Here is a 14644-nt window from a genome sequence, read left to right as displayed (position 1 = left end):
ACAATGAAAATAGAAGTATGAGTCAGATAATTTACAGAGCAAAGTCGGGGAACAAGTTCGAATGGTTGGCAGTATGGATTAACCTTGGAGAGGAAGGCACTCATTTTATAGGAAAATAACTGAGGACCAGAGAAGAAAATTGTGAGCCCAAGATCATAAAGCCAATTCAGCAGTAAGCTCAGGGACAAGAGTCCAGGTTTTCTGATCATCAAGAGCAGTCCTTTCCTCTAGGCAACCTGGCCACTCTTGCTGAATCATCGTCTGCTGGTTATTTATCCACAACCCAAAGGGAGTTATTATAGTTAATGAATAAATACGGTATAGCAAACTGCACAGCTTTACAGAAACACGAAAGACATCTTGACATTTGAGTTTCCTTCACAACTGCCCCCTACCCGCACGCCCCGCCCAAGCTCTTTAGCACACAGGATTGATTTTTCTTGACTATAAGCTGCTTTTCAGATACTGCAGATTCCTGCATTGATGTCAAGTAGAGATTCAGGTAGAGAAAACTAAGGTCACCATCAGGGAATTTCTAGCTGAATTAGGCTCCACTAAGCCTTGAAATCAAAATGCTTCTGGTAGGTGAGTGGGGTACACATGGAAAAATCAAGCCAGTGTGTGACTGGGCATGTGTTATTGTTATGACAGATCCTAGCAGACAACCCCAGGAGAGATTGGATTTTAGTTGCAGTGCAAGTAGGTGATGAAAAATTGTTTTTGACTTTTGAATTTGCTACACTTTGCCAGTAGTTATTACAGCCATAATTTGGGCCATGTGTATTCCAGAGAGGTTTTTGATTTAAGAGTCTAGATTATTTTGGAAGCAAGCAATATTCAATATATCATCTATACCTAAGATTTTTAGGTATTTATTTTCATGGCGATGGACATTTTTTCTCATTATATTAAATATAAAATCTAAATGTTGGAGGAATGACAATGGTCTATTTCTAACACTTACCTTATCTTGAGCAAACATTGAAATTCTTGATTAATGTTTAACTACAAGAAATACACTCAGTCCAAGTAAAGGATCAGTTTCAGGATTCAGGCTGAGTTGTCTTGATGATTAGAATTCAGGCTCTAAGGAGAAGCCCCAAGGCCAAGGGTATTGAATATAATAGCAAGTGGGAGCCACACCTGACCTCTGGAGAATGTGGACTGGATATAAGATTTTAATCCTTTCTTATCTCACCACAGAAATTTGGATGGAGAGACAGTATTTATCTCAAAGAGAAGTGGACCGAGGAGCTAATTTCACTAGGAATCACACCATTTTGGAAAGTACTCGATTCAAAAGAGCCATTTTCAAAGGGCAATACTGTAGAAGTTTTGGTTGTTGTGAAGACAGAGATGATGCCTGTGTGACTCAGTTCTATGAGAGAAATGCACTGTGTTACTGTGATAAATTCTGTGAAAGGGAGAATTCTGATTGCTGTCCTGATTACAAGTCATTTTGCCGTGAAAAGAAGGGATGGCCTCCTCACACAAAGCCTTGGTATCCAGAAGGTAGGCTTTGGGAATGTGTTCAAGCATTATTCTAGTTCATAACAAGATCTGTCCAACTTTCTTTTTCTTTCTCTTTCTCTTTCCTCCCTCCCTCCCTCCCTCCCTTCCTCCCTCCCTCCCTTCCTTCCTCCCTTCCTTTTTTAAGTTGAAATGAAAAATGAATATTTCGGTCACCAGAATAAATTTCTTAGGATTGTTAACGTGCTTTGGTTTAGATGCCGGTTACACTCATCAGACTAGAGCCTTCAGGAAAGTTCTGCTGTGACAGCCACGAAGGCTGGTCTAGATTCTGTCCTGAATACTCACTCAACTTATATAAAAGTTACTTAAAATTCTTTATTTCTTTTTTTTGTAATATGTATTGACAAGAAAAATATCGCTCACACTTTTTTGAGTGTAACCTCTTAGAGAATCTCATCAAGTTCACAAGCCTGATCCTCTACAGATTTATGTAACAGTTTACTTACTATTTCATGAGACTATTGGACCTCGTAGCATTAGAACCTATGTTATAGCAATGTCATTTAAACCAGTGCAAAGGCAAAATAAAGTTGGCCACCCTCTCTGCCTAAGTAATACCAAATAGAGTCACGATGTGTATTTTTGTTTTGTTTCATTTTGCCAATCTGGGGTTTTAAACTATTAAAAACAAAAGAGTGCTCCATATAAGGTAGTTTTAAAAGTCTAAGACTGAGCAAATAAATACAAATAATTCATAAGGAGAATGGTGGTATTTCCTGTATTGGTCTAATTATAGTAAAATGGCTATAGAATCTGAGCAATCGATATATCCAAAATTTGCCAAAAACACAAAATAAAATTCTATTGCTCCACTTATACAGGCAGAAGTGCAGGTTTCCTCGGAGCTATGTCACATGACTTTAAGTGGGTGATGGTGAGTGGAGATTACAATTAGAAGAAAATGTAGGATAAGCTAGGATTTTGTATCCTTCTGGCAAGATCCAGATGCTGACTGTTGCCTTCATTCTCAGTAATGTCATCTTGTTTGTAAAATTGAGGAAGTACTCCTTAAAACACACATGTATTATAAGCTTTTAGGTATAGGATGGATAAACAAGGTCCTACTGTATAGTACAGGAATTATATTCAATGTTCTGTGATAAACCATATGGAAAAGAATATGAAAAAGAATATATATATATGTATAACTGAATCACTTTGCTGTACAGCAGAAATTAACACAACATTGTAAATCAACTAATTTGAATAAAAAAAATAATGCCAGGCCTTTGTCTTTACCAGTAAACAGTTCAGCAAACATTTATTTCACCCTAAAAAGTGGCAGATAGTCTCTTAGAAATGGCAGACCTAGCCATTCATCAAAAAAATATTCATTGACTACCTCCACCAGGCCAGTCATTGTGCTTTTGCTGGGGGCAACCATGGGGAAGAAAAAAGACAAGACATTATCCTCATAGAAGTGACAGTCAAGTTATATGTGGGGGTTATAAGATATTTAACAAATTCACTGTACAATTGCAAATTGTGTTAAATTCTTTGAAGGAAACGCTTAGGGTGCGGTGAGAAATTATATCAGAATATAACATTAACATGTAAAATAATGCATAACATTAGCTTGGGTGGGAGACTTGAGGAGTGAGGAGTGAGGTGACCTGAGGAAGGGCCAACAGAAAGGGATCTGGGAGCCAGGAGCTTGGTGCTGCCTAGGAATTGGATGGAGGCCACCACTTCCAGAGAGTCATGATCAGTGGAGGGTTGGGGGTGACATAAGATGAGGTTTGAGAGGTGAGTAGAAGTCAGATTTTTCCAGGATTTATAGGCCACATCAAGAGTTTAGGATTTTATCCTGTTATGAGAACTCATTGAGAGATGTAAAGTACGAATAGGGTCAGCTTCCTGGAAGTTGAGGATAAGTATTATGGATCAGCTGTGGTGCTTTTGATGTGATAAAACGTATTTGAGCTTTTCTTATTTGAATCATGTAACCCACTTGGAAAAGAAATTGCTGCTTCTTCAATGTCCATTTTTGCTTGAAAGCTAGAATTTTGCTAAGACTTTAATTTAGGGTCATGTTTTAGGTAGAACTTATGTTCCCAGCATAGTTTTTATTCCATTCATGATGGAGGGAAGCAATTCATCAGTTTATTTAGTAGCAAATGTTCACAGTAAACTATATTTGCACTCATGAAGGTGATTTTTTTCTTTTGTTTTATCTTCCTTATGAAAGTAGCTGGGTAAAAGAAAATAGCACTACACAATATTTAAAAATTGTACAAAATTAACTAAAATAAATAGAAAATGATATACTATTTATACTATTTTTTTGCCATATAAAGAGACTTTCCTCTGAGATGCTAGTAAAGCATCACTGATTTGTTAAATATTTTTCAGTTATTCACTGATTTATTAAATATTTTTCAGTTATCTACTTACATGGTATTGTCTAGTTCATTCACTAATTTATTAAATATTTTTCAAGTATCTAGTTACATGTTATTGTCTAGTCTCTTATACTGCATTTCTTTTTCAACCTGGGACTTAAAACTATGTATATTATCTTAAGGTTTAAAAATATAAATGTGTCAAAAAATAAATAAATAGATACGTACCTTTTGTGTAAATTGGTTTGGACATATGAGTAAACATCTTCCTTCTGGGTTTTGTCCCATCTCTGCTGGTTACTTCCAGTCATTGGAGGATTTCAAATGTCAGATACAGAAAAAAAGTGATAGAATTTGAAACAGTACCAGAGTGGTTTTTCCAGACAAAATCTCTCAGTGTAGCAGATCTTAAGAAAAGAGTCTAGTGGACCATGTGCTGTGAACAGACCTAAACTAATTTGATTACACACAACTCTTATGTTCACATTGGTAAAAAATGGATGTAAACCACTGACACATTTGAATTGAATGAGGATTATTTATCCCTTCATGACCTTCTTAACCACATTACAATGAAGATAAATCACAGTCCAAATTCGGCCGTGCATACTGTTACAAAACTATATACTGGTAAGGAGATATACACTAATCCATAAACCTCTGTAAGCTCCATGAAGTCTCAGGTCCCCATCCTGTTAGATGTTCCCACATCTACCTTGCTTGAAAAATTTACTGGAATTTTCCCATGTGATAATATTACAGAGGGTGTCAGGTTATGATAAATCCTCCTACCCAGTGGCTGGACACAGGACCTTGTAAAGATCAATCCTAGGGCACCAGGTCTAAGAGTGAAGGCTTTTGACCTTAAGAGATACATAAAAACTGTGGAGTATGAGAGTGGGATGTGATTTTTAAGTGTTTTAGCTAATCTACATCAATTTATTGCTGTTAATTTAACCAATAAGAGCTGATTACTTATATCCATTATGCTGATTAACAAGCCACTAATTTTGCCAGTGAAAGCCCATTTCTGATACTCATTATACTGCTACTCTAGTGTTCATTAAAAGATGGATAATGGAACCCCTTGTAGCAGCTTACCTGGAGTCTGACCTTTCAGGATCAGTGCTACTGACTGCCCCTGCAATGCGGACTCCTGATTAGAGCAGGCAACTGCCTTCCCTGAAGTGACATTGAGACCAGCACATTTATTAGAACACTTTATGATGAAGTTATTTTAAAATAAGTTACATCATATTGTCACCTTTTCTCAAATCAAGAGATGGATTTCACTTTCCAAATATCTGATTTGCCTCATTTTTGTATTGATGGCTGTTAAAGTTTCAAAACTCCTTTAATTTCAATAACCATTACTATCATCTATCTATCTATCTATCTATCTATCTATCTATCATCTATCTATCATGTCAAGGTGTAATCAGTTTGATTAACTCACTCTGAAGTGCTTTATACATTTTTCCTTGAGGAAATAAAGCCACCAGGAATTTTCTCATCTCTCCATCATCATAATTTTCAAAGTACCCCCATATTGGTTACTGTTTCCATGGAGTAGATTCCTCCTCTTGAGCTCTAAATCCCACTGTCTCTTTGTGTGTGTGTGTGTGTGTGTGTGTGTGTGTGTGTGTGTGTGTGTGAATATATCGTTTATTCAAATGATGTATGGGCACTGTATTAGTTTCTTATTTCTATGACAAATTATCACAACACAAAATAATTATTTTACAGTTCTGGAAGCCAGAGTTTGAAATAGGTCTCACTGGAAGAAAGTCAAGCTGTCAGCAGGGCTGCATTCCTTCTGGAGGGTCTAGGGGAGAATCCCTCTCCTTGCCTTTTCCAGTTTCTAGAGGCTGTCTGAATTTCTTGGCTCATGTCTCCTTCCTCACTCTTTCTTTTTTTTTTTTTAACATCTTTATTGGAGTATAATTGCTTTACAATGGTGTATTAGTTTCTGCTTTATAACAAAGTGAATCAGTTATACATATACATATGTTCTCATATCTCTTCCCTCTTGCGTCTCCCTCCTTCCCACCCTCCCTATCCCACCCCTCCAGGTGGTCACAAAGCATTGAGCTGATCTCCCTGTGCTATGCGGCTGCTTCCCACTAGCTATCTATTTTATGTTTGGTAGTGTATATATGTCCATGTCACTCTCTCACTTTGTCACAGCTTACCCTTCCCCCTCCCCATATCCTCAAGTCCATTCTCTAGTAGGTCTGTGTCTTTATTCCCACTGTCTCTTATCTTTTCAAAATCTCCACCCTTACAATTGTCCCTCCCTCCCTCCCTCTCTCTCCTCTTCTCTCCTCTCTCCTCTCCCTCTTTCTCTCCTAAAGCATCGTTTCTCCCTTTCTCTCCTGGATCAATCATTTTACAAAACTATTGATTTACAAAAATGTTTTTTTTTAACTCCCCCAATTTTTCTGCTACCTTTAAACGTCAATCATGTTCTCAAATTAGCATTTTAAAAGAAATATTTTTCATTCAAAACTAGTAGAATCCAAAAGAGGATTCAGGCATTGCTTGGGAGATGGTGCTAGACAGCATCAAAGGTTAATTTCTAACCCTGACTCTGTTTCCATGATGAGGTGGTACCTAACATGGGAACCAAAGTTACAGTCTATGCGTTAGGGTGACACAGAATAACTCATTCATTCAACTGCTGGTGAATATAAATTGGTAAAATCATTCTGAAAAGAAAAAAAAAAAATGACGATATGAATTAAATGCCTTAAAGATGTCCAAACATCAATTTGGACCCAGAATTTCCACTTCTAGGGACTTTCCCTGAGGAAATAATTAAGAAAGTGAGCAAACATCATTTACAAGATATTCTCTTGCAGGAGGTTAGTAGGTAGTTGTAACTCCCAACTTTGAAAAAGCCCTCCCTCAACTCCATGTCCCTAACCAACTATTATCCCATTTCCTTCTTTCCTTTAATGGCAAAAATATCTGAAGGAAACATTTCACTTCCTGACTCCAAGTCTCACATCAGCTCATTCTTACAAGACCTTGTTTCCTGCTACTTTACCGAGCTCTGTCTTGGCAGGGTTATTGAAAACTTCCATGTTTCCAAATGCAATATTAAGATGTCTGTTCTTTTCTTGATCCCTCAGTGGTACTCTGTGTAGGTGAAAACTTTTGCTTGTTTGGAATACTTTCTTCTCTTACTTTTCAAGACTCTACCCTCACCTGAATTCCCTTCTTTCTCATAGGTCACTCCTTCCCTGTTTCCTCTTCTGAATGTCTGTTAGCTACAGAGTTTGAGCTCAGTCCTGGACGTCTTTCTCTTACCTACAAACCCTCTCTCAAGCAGCCTCTTATGTAGTCTCAAGGCTTTAAAGATATGTATGTTGCTGGCTCTCAAATTCATGCTCCAATCATGACTTAACTCCGAATTTCCATTACTACTCTACTTGATATTCTCCATTAGGATGGCTAACATAGACTTAATCTAAATCTAAAATATGCAAAACAGAACTCTTGATTTCTTGCCATAAGCCTGTTCCTTATTTCAATATTAGCTTCACAGCCTCTCTATGGTTCAGGCCAAAATCCTAGTGAGACACCCTTAATTCCTCTTTTTCCTCATTCTCCAAACTCAATCCAAGAGCTAGTCCCATTTGCTTTGCCTCCAAATTATGTTCATCCACTTCTCTCCATCCTCATCAGTATCATGGAAACCCTTTAGCCAGCACAACAGGAGTGACGAGGACAAAGATTATGGAAGAGAGATTTTGGATAAGGTCTTATAGGTCATTGTAAGAAGTTTGGTTTTATTTTAAATTTGATGGGGAATAACTTGAGGATTTTAAGCAAAGGGTGACACAATGTAGATTTTAAAAGATCTCACTAAATGCTGTTCAGGGGTTGAGGGATACACTGGAGTGGGGAAGAGTGGAGGAAGGGAGTGGACTGCGTTTCTGCATTGTGTAGAAGTTGATGCTTCACTTTGTTAGCACCTTGGCCAGACTCAAGTGAACAGATTATGGTGTTTGTTCAAGAGGCCAACTCTCAAGTGAGATTACAGCAAACGTTGTTTCTTATAGTCAACTCTGACTTGATATTAAGGAGGGAAGACCAAGAAATGGAACTTTTGCTAACACTAGACATAGTACTAATGATCTTGGGTGGGCACGGTGATAACATTCTCTTTACTTCAAAATTAATAGCTGGGGTACAGGTTAGAGAAGGGACAGCCTTTTTTTCCTTAGGACCTTTGTGATTTCTCATCCCTTTATCTATGTAACTGGTATGCTGGACAAGCAACATTCATCGGTTTTGATTAAAAACCAGGTTTGAGAACATATATATGTATAACTGAATCACTTTGCTGTACAGCAGAAATTAACCCAACATTGTAAATCAACTATACTTCAGTATAAATTTTTAAAAATCAGCTTTGATTTTGCCCCTTATCTCCTTTAGAACTAGTCAAGGAAGTACTTCTCTTGACTTTGAATAAAATTTGAATTGTTGCATGAATTTTCTGTTGCTTTCTTAGGTAGTAAAAATTCTGGGGTCTTTGTAAGTTACAAACATAGAAAGTCATTTACAAAAAGTGTTTAATCCTGGGTAGTAATTAAAACTCTGATCTTGATTTAAAGTTAAATCTTTCCCCTCCCCTGTGGTTCAGGAGAGAGGTGGTTTCCTTCTCTCTTCTCGTGAGAGTGGAATGTCAAAAATCCATGGAAAAGAGGTGGATAGGTGCAAATACAAGGAGATTTTTAGATTCATTAAGCAAAAGATTGAACTGTGAGAACACAGTGCATGCTGAAGAGGGGCACTTGTAAAATATTTCCTGTGAAACAATTTTTGGAAAAATCGGAGGATAGCTAATTTGTAAGTGGCTTTTGTGACATTGTGGCTGGTGGTTAAGCCAGGTCCCTTGGAATGCTTTCTAAACATGTAGATTTCCTCCTATGATTGTATGAATAAAAAGTTAGAATTCATTTTATTTAACTAGGGGCCATTGTTGTGATCTATCAGTGACATGTCTCCGTCAAAAAAGTTTTCACATGACAAAGGAGTGAATTTTGCGACCTTTGCTAGTTCAGCATGAATTTAAATTTGTGTAAGTTATATTTTCAGAAGGGATTTAATTTGTAGCCAGGGTATTATTTTCACCATATTTTACTGATTGGTTTTCATATAATGATAATTCACCATTCATCTCTTTGGAGTAGTTTATAGAGTCTGGTAAAATAGCAACGAGTTTTGGTTAATGGTTGAGAAACATTTGGACTTGGAACACAAAGGACTGGAACCATATAAATTTTTCTCCTGATCTAAATTTTGAAGAAAAAATAGAGTTAAAAAAAAAAAATAGAGTTTATCTTTGTAAGGTGAATTCACTGAAATAGCTTTTATATTTTGGTCCAACACTTTGAGCTCCTTCCTCTAAGCATATGTAATTAATCATATTTACATATGAGAGTTGATTAGATTTTTAAGATAAGAAATGCCATAAATTAATTCAAACACTGTTTTACTGCATACTTACTTGAATACATTATTTTTTTGAGTGCGTTTAGTGATCAATACCTCAGTAATCTAGTTTTTATGCTTTACAAATCCTCTCAGTTGGAACAAATACACAATGTAAAGATAGAAGCTTATGGAACAAGCCCATAAGCATTCGATATACAAACCTTGACACAAACCCTATGTGGATTTCCTTCAGATGGGCACCAAATTTTTTTGCATATTTGAAAAAACTAAATACAATTTTAATTTACTTATTACTCAATTTAGAATTTTGATTTGTTTACATGGTATGTTGACAGGTTGCCACAGAGATGGTCAACGTTATGAAGAAGGATCAGTAATTAAAGAAAACTGCAATTCCTGGTAATGAATTTAAGTGGCACAAAACTGAATTCCACTGTCTGTGTATGTTTTCTTCAAAGGAACATCTGTGAAACAAAGCATATATTTAAATACAGATAGAATCATAAGTCATAAGATATCACATACCCATAGTTTTTATAAGTATATTTAATTTTAATAAGTGTTTAAAAGCTAATCATGAATATTTCTTTTAACGTTTGAGTTTGGTGTTTGTGACAGTGGCCTGCTTTCACAAACCTCTTAATTTTAAACATTCTGATATACTACAGGAATATCACGTGTTCTTGAACACAGTAACTATATATAAAACAAAGCTGCCTTGAAATTGATTATCCTGCAAAAAATTTACAATTACAAATGTGTCGAATCTACTGTCTCCATTGTCTTATGTTTTCAAACTCCAATGACTCAGTGATCATTTCATTTATTAATTGCCTGAAGTGGAAGATGTTGAGTGGTAGCTAATGCACGTGTTGTGATTTATTTTTGCCAAGAATTAAATAGTCATATGGTTAACATTAGTCAAAAATATCTTTTATGCCTTAACAAGGTGCAACTCTGGTTACTAATTTTATAAGTATACTCCCTAAAGACCAGGCCACTTTCATAACTTTTGTATCTTTACAGCACATGCTCAGGACAGCAATGGAAATGTTCCCAGCACGTATGCCTTGTTCAACCAGGATTAATTGAACATGTCAATAAAGGAGACTATGGGTGAGAGAAATCTTGCTTTCTAGGCTTTTTGGCGCCTCCCCCCCTCATTGCCCCTCAGGTTTCAAACAATGTATTTCCTATCATTTCCTTCTAAAAATTATCATTCTTTCAAAAACAAAAAAAAGAGTGGGTGAGAAATGGGGAGGGTGGTAGAAAGGCATGTGAAATTGGAATGAACAGAGGGGAACATTAAATGATTAAAATTAAAATGCACAGAGGAAATATAGAGCATGGTCTTAAATTGTTTAGGAAGGAGCAGTGTCAAGGTGTGAGTGAGGCTAGTAGGGGGAGCTTTAGTTTAAATAAGTATTCAGGCAAAATCAGGAAGTAGGCAAACAGGTTCATTCATGTTCATCATCTTTCCTTCCGGTGCTGCCCTGACCCAGCCAATCATATGCTCATCTAACCTGGGTAGACTCCGACCTTCAGAAAGCAGTATTTTATCTCGATGATCCCCCAAACGACCAGTCCATCTAGACAGCGTCATCGACATGACTGATATCTAGCCAATTTCACTCACGGTTTAGTAAAAAGACTGGTTGAGCCATTTTACTTTGCTAATAAACAGAAGCTTGAACTGATTGACACTTAAAGGAAGTAACTGTTTGATGCGCTCTGATAGATTAATAAATTAAGTCACTTTTCCACTTACATAGAGGGAATTAGGTGTAAGTGCTGACACTGGCTTTCTTTACTGAACTGAAGGGAGAAGGGATGGGCCAGCTGTTTTCTGCTTCAGGATTTCTCCACTGTCACTGATCAAATTTCTATACACTCTTGAAAACATTTTCTACCTTCAGGAAAAGATTTCACATGAGAAGACCTATTGTCAAGCAACTATAAAAGTGAAGTCATCCTGAAATGCATTTTTAAAACATAGAAATAATCACTTCTTGCTACACCTAAGACATATGTTTCCCAGGACAGTGGGGACACTAATTTTCGATGCAACCAGAGTATTTTCTTGGAAGACACAAAAGACACTTGGAAGTCACATTTATTGATATTAATATTCTTAAACCATTCTCAACTCCTCTGTGTGTGTGTATGTGTTTTGACAATATTTTAGGTGATAATATGATGACATTTTAAGTATTTCTAGGGAAAAACAATTATTTTCTATGGCTAAGTGATATTTAAATCATTAAAAGGACATGAGAGTATGTGTCATCATGAGAGATTATCTGAATCAGGTTCCTAAAAGGATTCAAATGCTTGAGCTAACAAGCACACACTTCCAAGAAGCCAAGATAAGCAGGCAAGCTTTCCACTGTAACAGAACCCAGGAGAAACCACAGTCTAAAGCAATGTGGAAAGAAAGTCATATAAGAGTACAGATCTGTTGGGAATGCTGCCTTCCTTGGAAGGAAGAATTTTCTTTCCATCATTTGTTTATTCTGAGAGTACTCTAGGTCAATTTAAGAGGCACAGGATTTGCCTTTTAGTAGCAAACATAGATGACTTGAAAAAAAAAAGGTGAAGTAAAATTGCAGCAAAAGAAAATATACTCAGATCAAAGAAAAAAGTTAAGTAAAAGAGACAAAGTATGAAGAAAAGGAGTAAAACTAAAATTATTTACCAGGGAACAACAAGAGGGAGTGTAGAAAGTCCTTGAATTTAAAAGAAAGTTCTAGGGCTTCCCTGGTGGCACAGTGGTTGAGAGTCTGCCTGCCGATGCAGGGGACACGGGTTCGTGCCCCGGTCTGGGAGGATCCAACATGCTGCTGAGTGGCTGGGCCCATGAGCCATGGCCACTGAGACTGCGCGTCCGGAGCCTGTGCTCCGCAGCGGGAGAGGCCACAACAGTGAGAGGCCCGCGTAACGCAAAAAAAAAAAGAAAAAGAAAAAAAGAAAGTTCTAATTCTCAGATATTTACTGTTCCTGATGTTCAAGTTGTTTTCATGTATGAAAACAGAGTCATATTATAGCATTCAATGTCTATTTTAAGCGCTTTTTAAAATAGCCTACATACAAATATATACAGCCTTTGCTTTCTGGCATCTTGGTAGTATTTAGATCCAAATCTTTATTCATTCTGCATAGCCCACTTCAGTGCTTATTTATTCCCTGTATTATGTTGTAATGCAATTAATATTAACAAAACATGTGTTTCCCTTTTGGCACTGCTGAGGATACAAATAAATACGTTCTTAGAGGAATTTACAATCTAGCTGAGGAATCCACATATCATAACTTTGTAAAAGGATTTCTAGTGATAGGGCAGTTATAAGTGGCAAATTAGTAGCACAAATAATAATGAGCAAGTTAGTGGAACAAAGGGAGAGAGAGAACAGTCTCAGTTTATCAGATGCTGTGAAACAAACCACTTCAGAATTTAGCGTCCTGAAAGCACAAGCTTTTTATTTGTTCATACCGGCAATTTGGGATGGACTTAGCTGAAGCTCTTTTCCTGGTCTCTCCTGGGGTTACTCATGTGTCCACAGACATCTAGGGCCTCAGCTGGGGCTGCATTGTCCAGATGGCCCCCTGCCCATTTCTGGTAGTTGGTGCTGGTTGTTGGGGGGCCCATGTGCCTCCAGCAGGACAGCCTTGGTTTCTTCACATAATGACAGTGTTCAAGCAGGACATGAGTGGAGGGTGGAAATGGCCTCAGGTGAGGCCAAAACTTGAAATTTGTACATTGTCAATTTCACTGCTTTCTACTAGGCAAAGCAAGTTACCAGGCCAGCTCACATTCAACGGTTGGAAAAATGGACTCCATCTCTTGATGGAAAGAGCTACAAAGAATTTGTACCCATTTTTAATCCATCCTATCTCTAACCCTGATTTTTCTTATGAACTCAAAGTCTATAGACTATCTATTGAATAAGTTGACTTTGATTTCTTACTGATTTCTCAAAGTCAAAAATACTCCAAACCAAAAGGATTAAGCTTTTGACTTGTCCTTGGTTACTGGCATCCCCCACTACCATGTCAACTAAGCCAGAAAATCTGAAGTTAGTTTGAGGCTTCTTTCCTCTTCACTCTCAGTCACTACACTCTTGTAATCCTCACAAAGTTTACTTTAGAAATGTATTTCCTTTATTCTTATGCTATATTCTAGTGCATTTCTTTATCAAGCCTAGTTTGAAATGACCTGACTTTACTCTCTGTTTCCACTCTGACCAAATTCCAACCAATCCTTTATACTTTCATGGTTATCCTTCTAAAACAAAGCTTTGATTCTGCCACTCACGTTCTTAAAAAGTCTTCAATGACACTCCATTGCTTTAGAATATAATTTTACTCCTCAGCATAAATAACAATCTGTCCCAAATGCTTCACTCCCTCATCTTTTACACTCTTTCCAACCCCTGTCTCTCTGCTCGCTCTCAGAGTTTAAGTGTTCTACTTATCTGCTATTCCCTAAATGTTATTCCAAATTTCAAACCTGCTTTGCTCCAGAGTTGCCTTTATTTAGAATAAATTATCTCTTCTCTCACATCTGGCTGTCTAATTCATTCTCATCCTTCCAGGCTGAGCACTAAAAAGTCACTTTCTATAACAAATTCTTCTAACTCCTTCAGGAAGAGTTATGTTTCAGTCCTCTACTCTGATCAGATTTTGACCTACCGCTAATAAATTATACATACTGAAGTCATTACCCTCTTTGTAGGCTTTTTTAGAGTATGAGCTTTCTGAAGGTAGAGAAATTTATTTCTATGTTCCCAGTGTTTACTGAAGAATGTGATAGATAAATTAAGAATGTTCAGTAAATGCTAACTTGGGTTAAAAGGAAAGTGATGACAGACATAGAGGACAGACTCGTTGTTGCCAAGGGAGAGGTGGGGTAGGAGAAGGATGGATTGGGAGTTTGGGACTAGCAGAATCAAACTAGTATATATAGGATGGATAAACAGCAAGGTCCTACTGTATAGCACAGGAACTATATTCAATATCCTGTGATAAATCATAATGGAAAAGAATATGAAAGAGAATATATATATATATGTATATATAACTGAATCACTTTGCTGTATGGCAGAAATTAACACAACATTGTAAATCAAATATACTTCAATTAAAAAAACAAAGTGATGCGCCTAGGTCAAAAAGGATGATGCAGAGCAGTGGTGCTATTCATGCTTTTTTGAGCATAAATTATAGTAAATCATACATGTAACTTTATGACCTAGTACACACACACACACACACACACACACACACACACACACACACACACA

At 37.0% G+C, this 14644-nt stretch overlaps 1 protein-coding gene across 1 annotated transcript in view; it reads left to right on the top strand.

Moving 5' to 3' along the window:
• The first annotated feature begins 1011 nt into the window (after positions 1–1011).
• TINAG (tubulointerstitial nephritis antigen) overlaps positions 1012–14644 on the top strand; it is a 94620-nt gene continuing 80987 nt past the window's right edge. Inside the window, exons 1-3 of the mRNA XM_027126889.1 lie at positions 1012–1512; positions 9680–9743; positions 10371–10460. Coding sequence (XP_026982690.1) covers positions 1158–1512; positions 9680–9743; positions 10371–10460 — 509 coding nt within the window. The 5' untranslated portion in view covers positions 1012–1157. The remainder of the gene's footprint in view (positions 1513–9679; positions 9744–10370; positions 10461–14644) is intronic.

The sequence above is a fragment of the Aethalodelphis obliquidens genome, unplaced genomic scaffold (assembly GCF_003676395.1).
Source record: "Aethalodelphis obliquidens isolate GAN/ISIS:26980383/991018 unplaced genomic scaffold, ASM367639v1 scaffold31, whole genome shotgun sequence".
NCBI lineage: Eukaryota > Metazoa > Chordata > Mammalia > Artiodactyla > Delphinidae > Aethalodelphis > Aethalodelphis obliquidens.
Note: the sequence above shows the minus strand (reverse complement) of the source record. Positions and strands in the feature narration are given on the sequence as shown.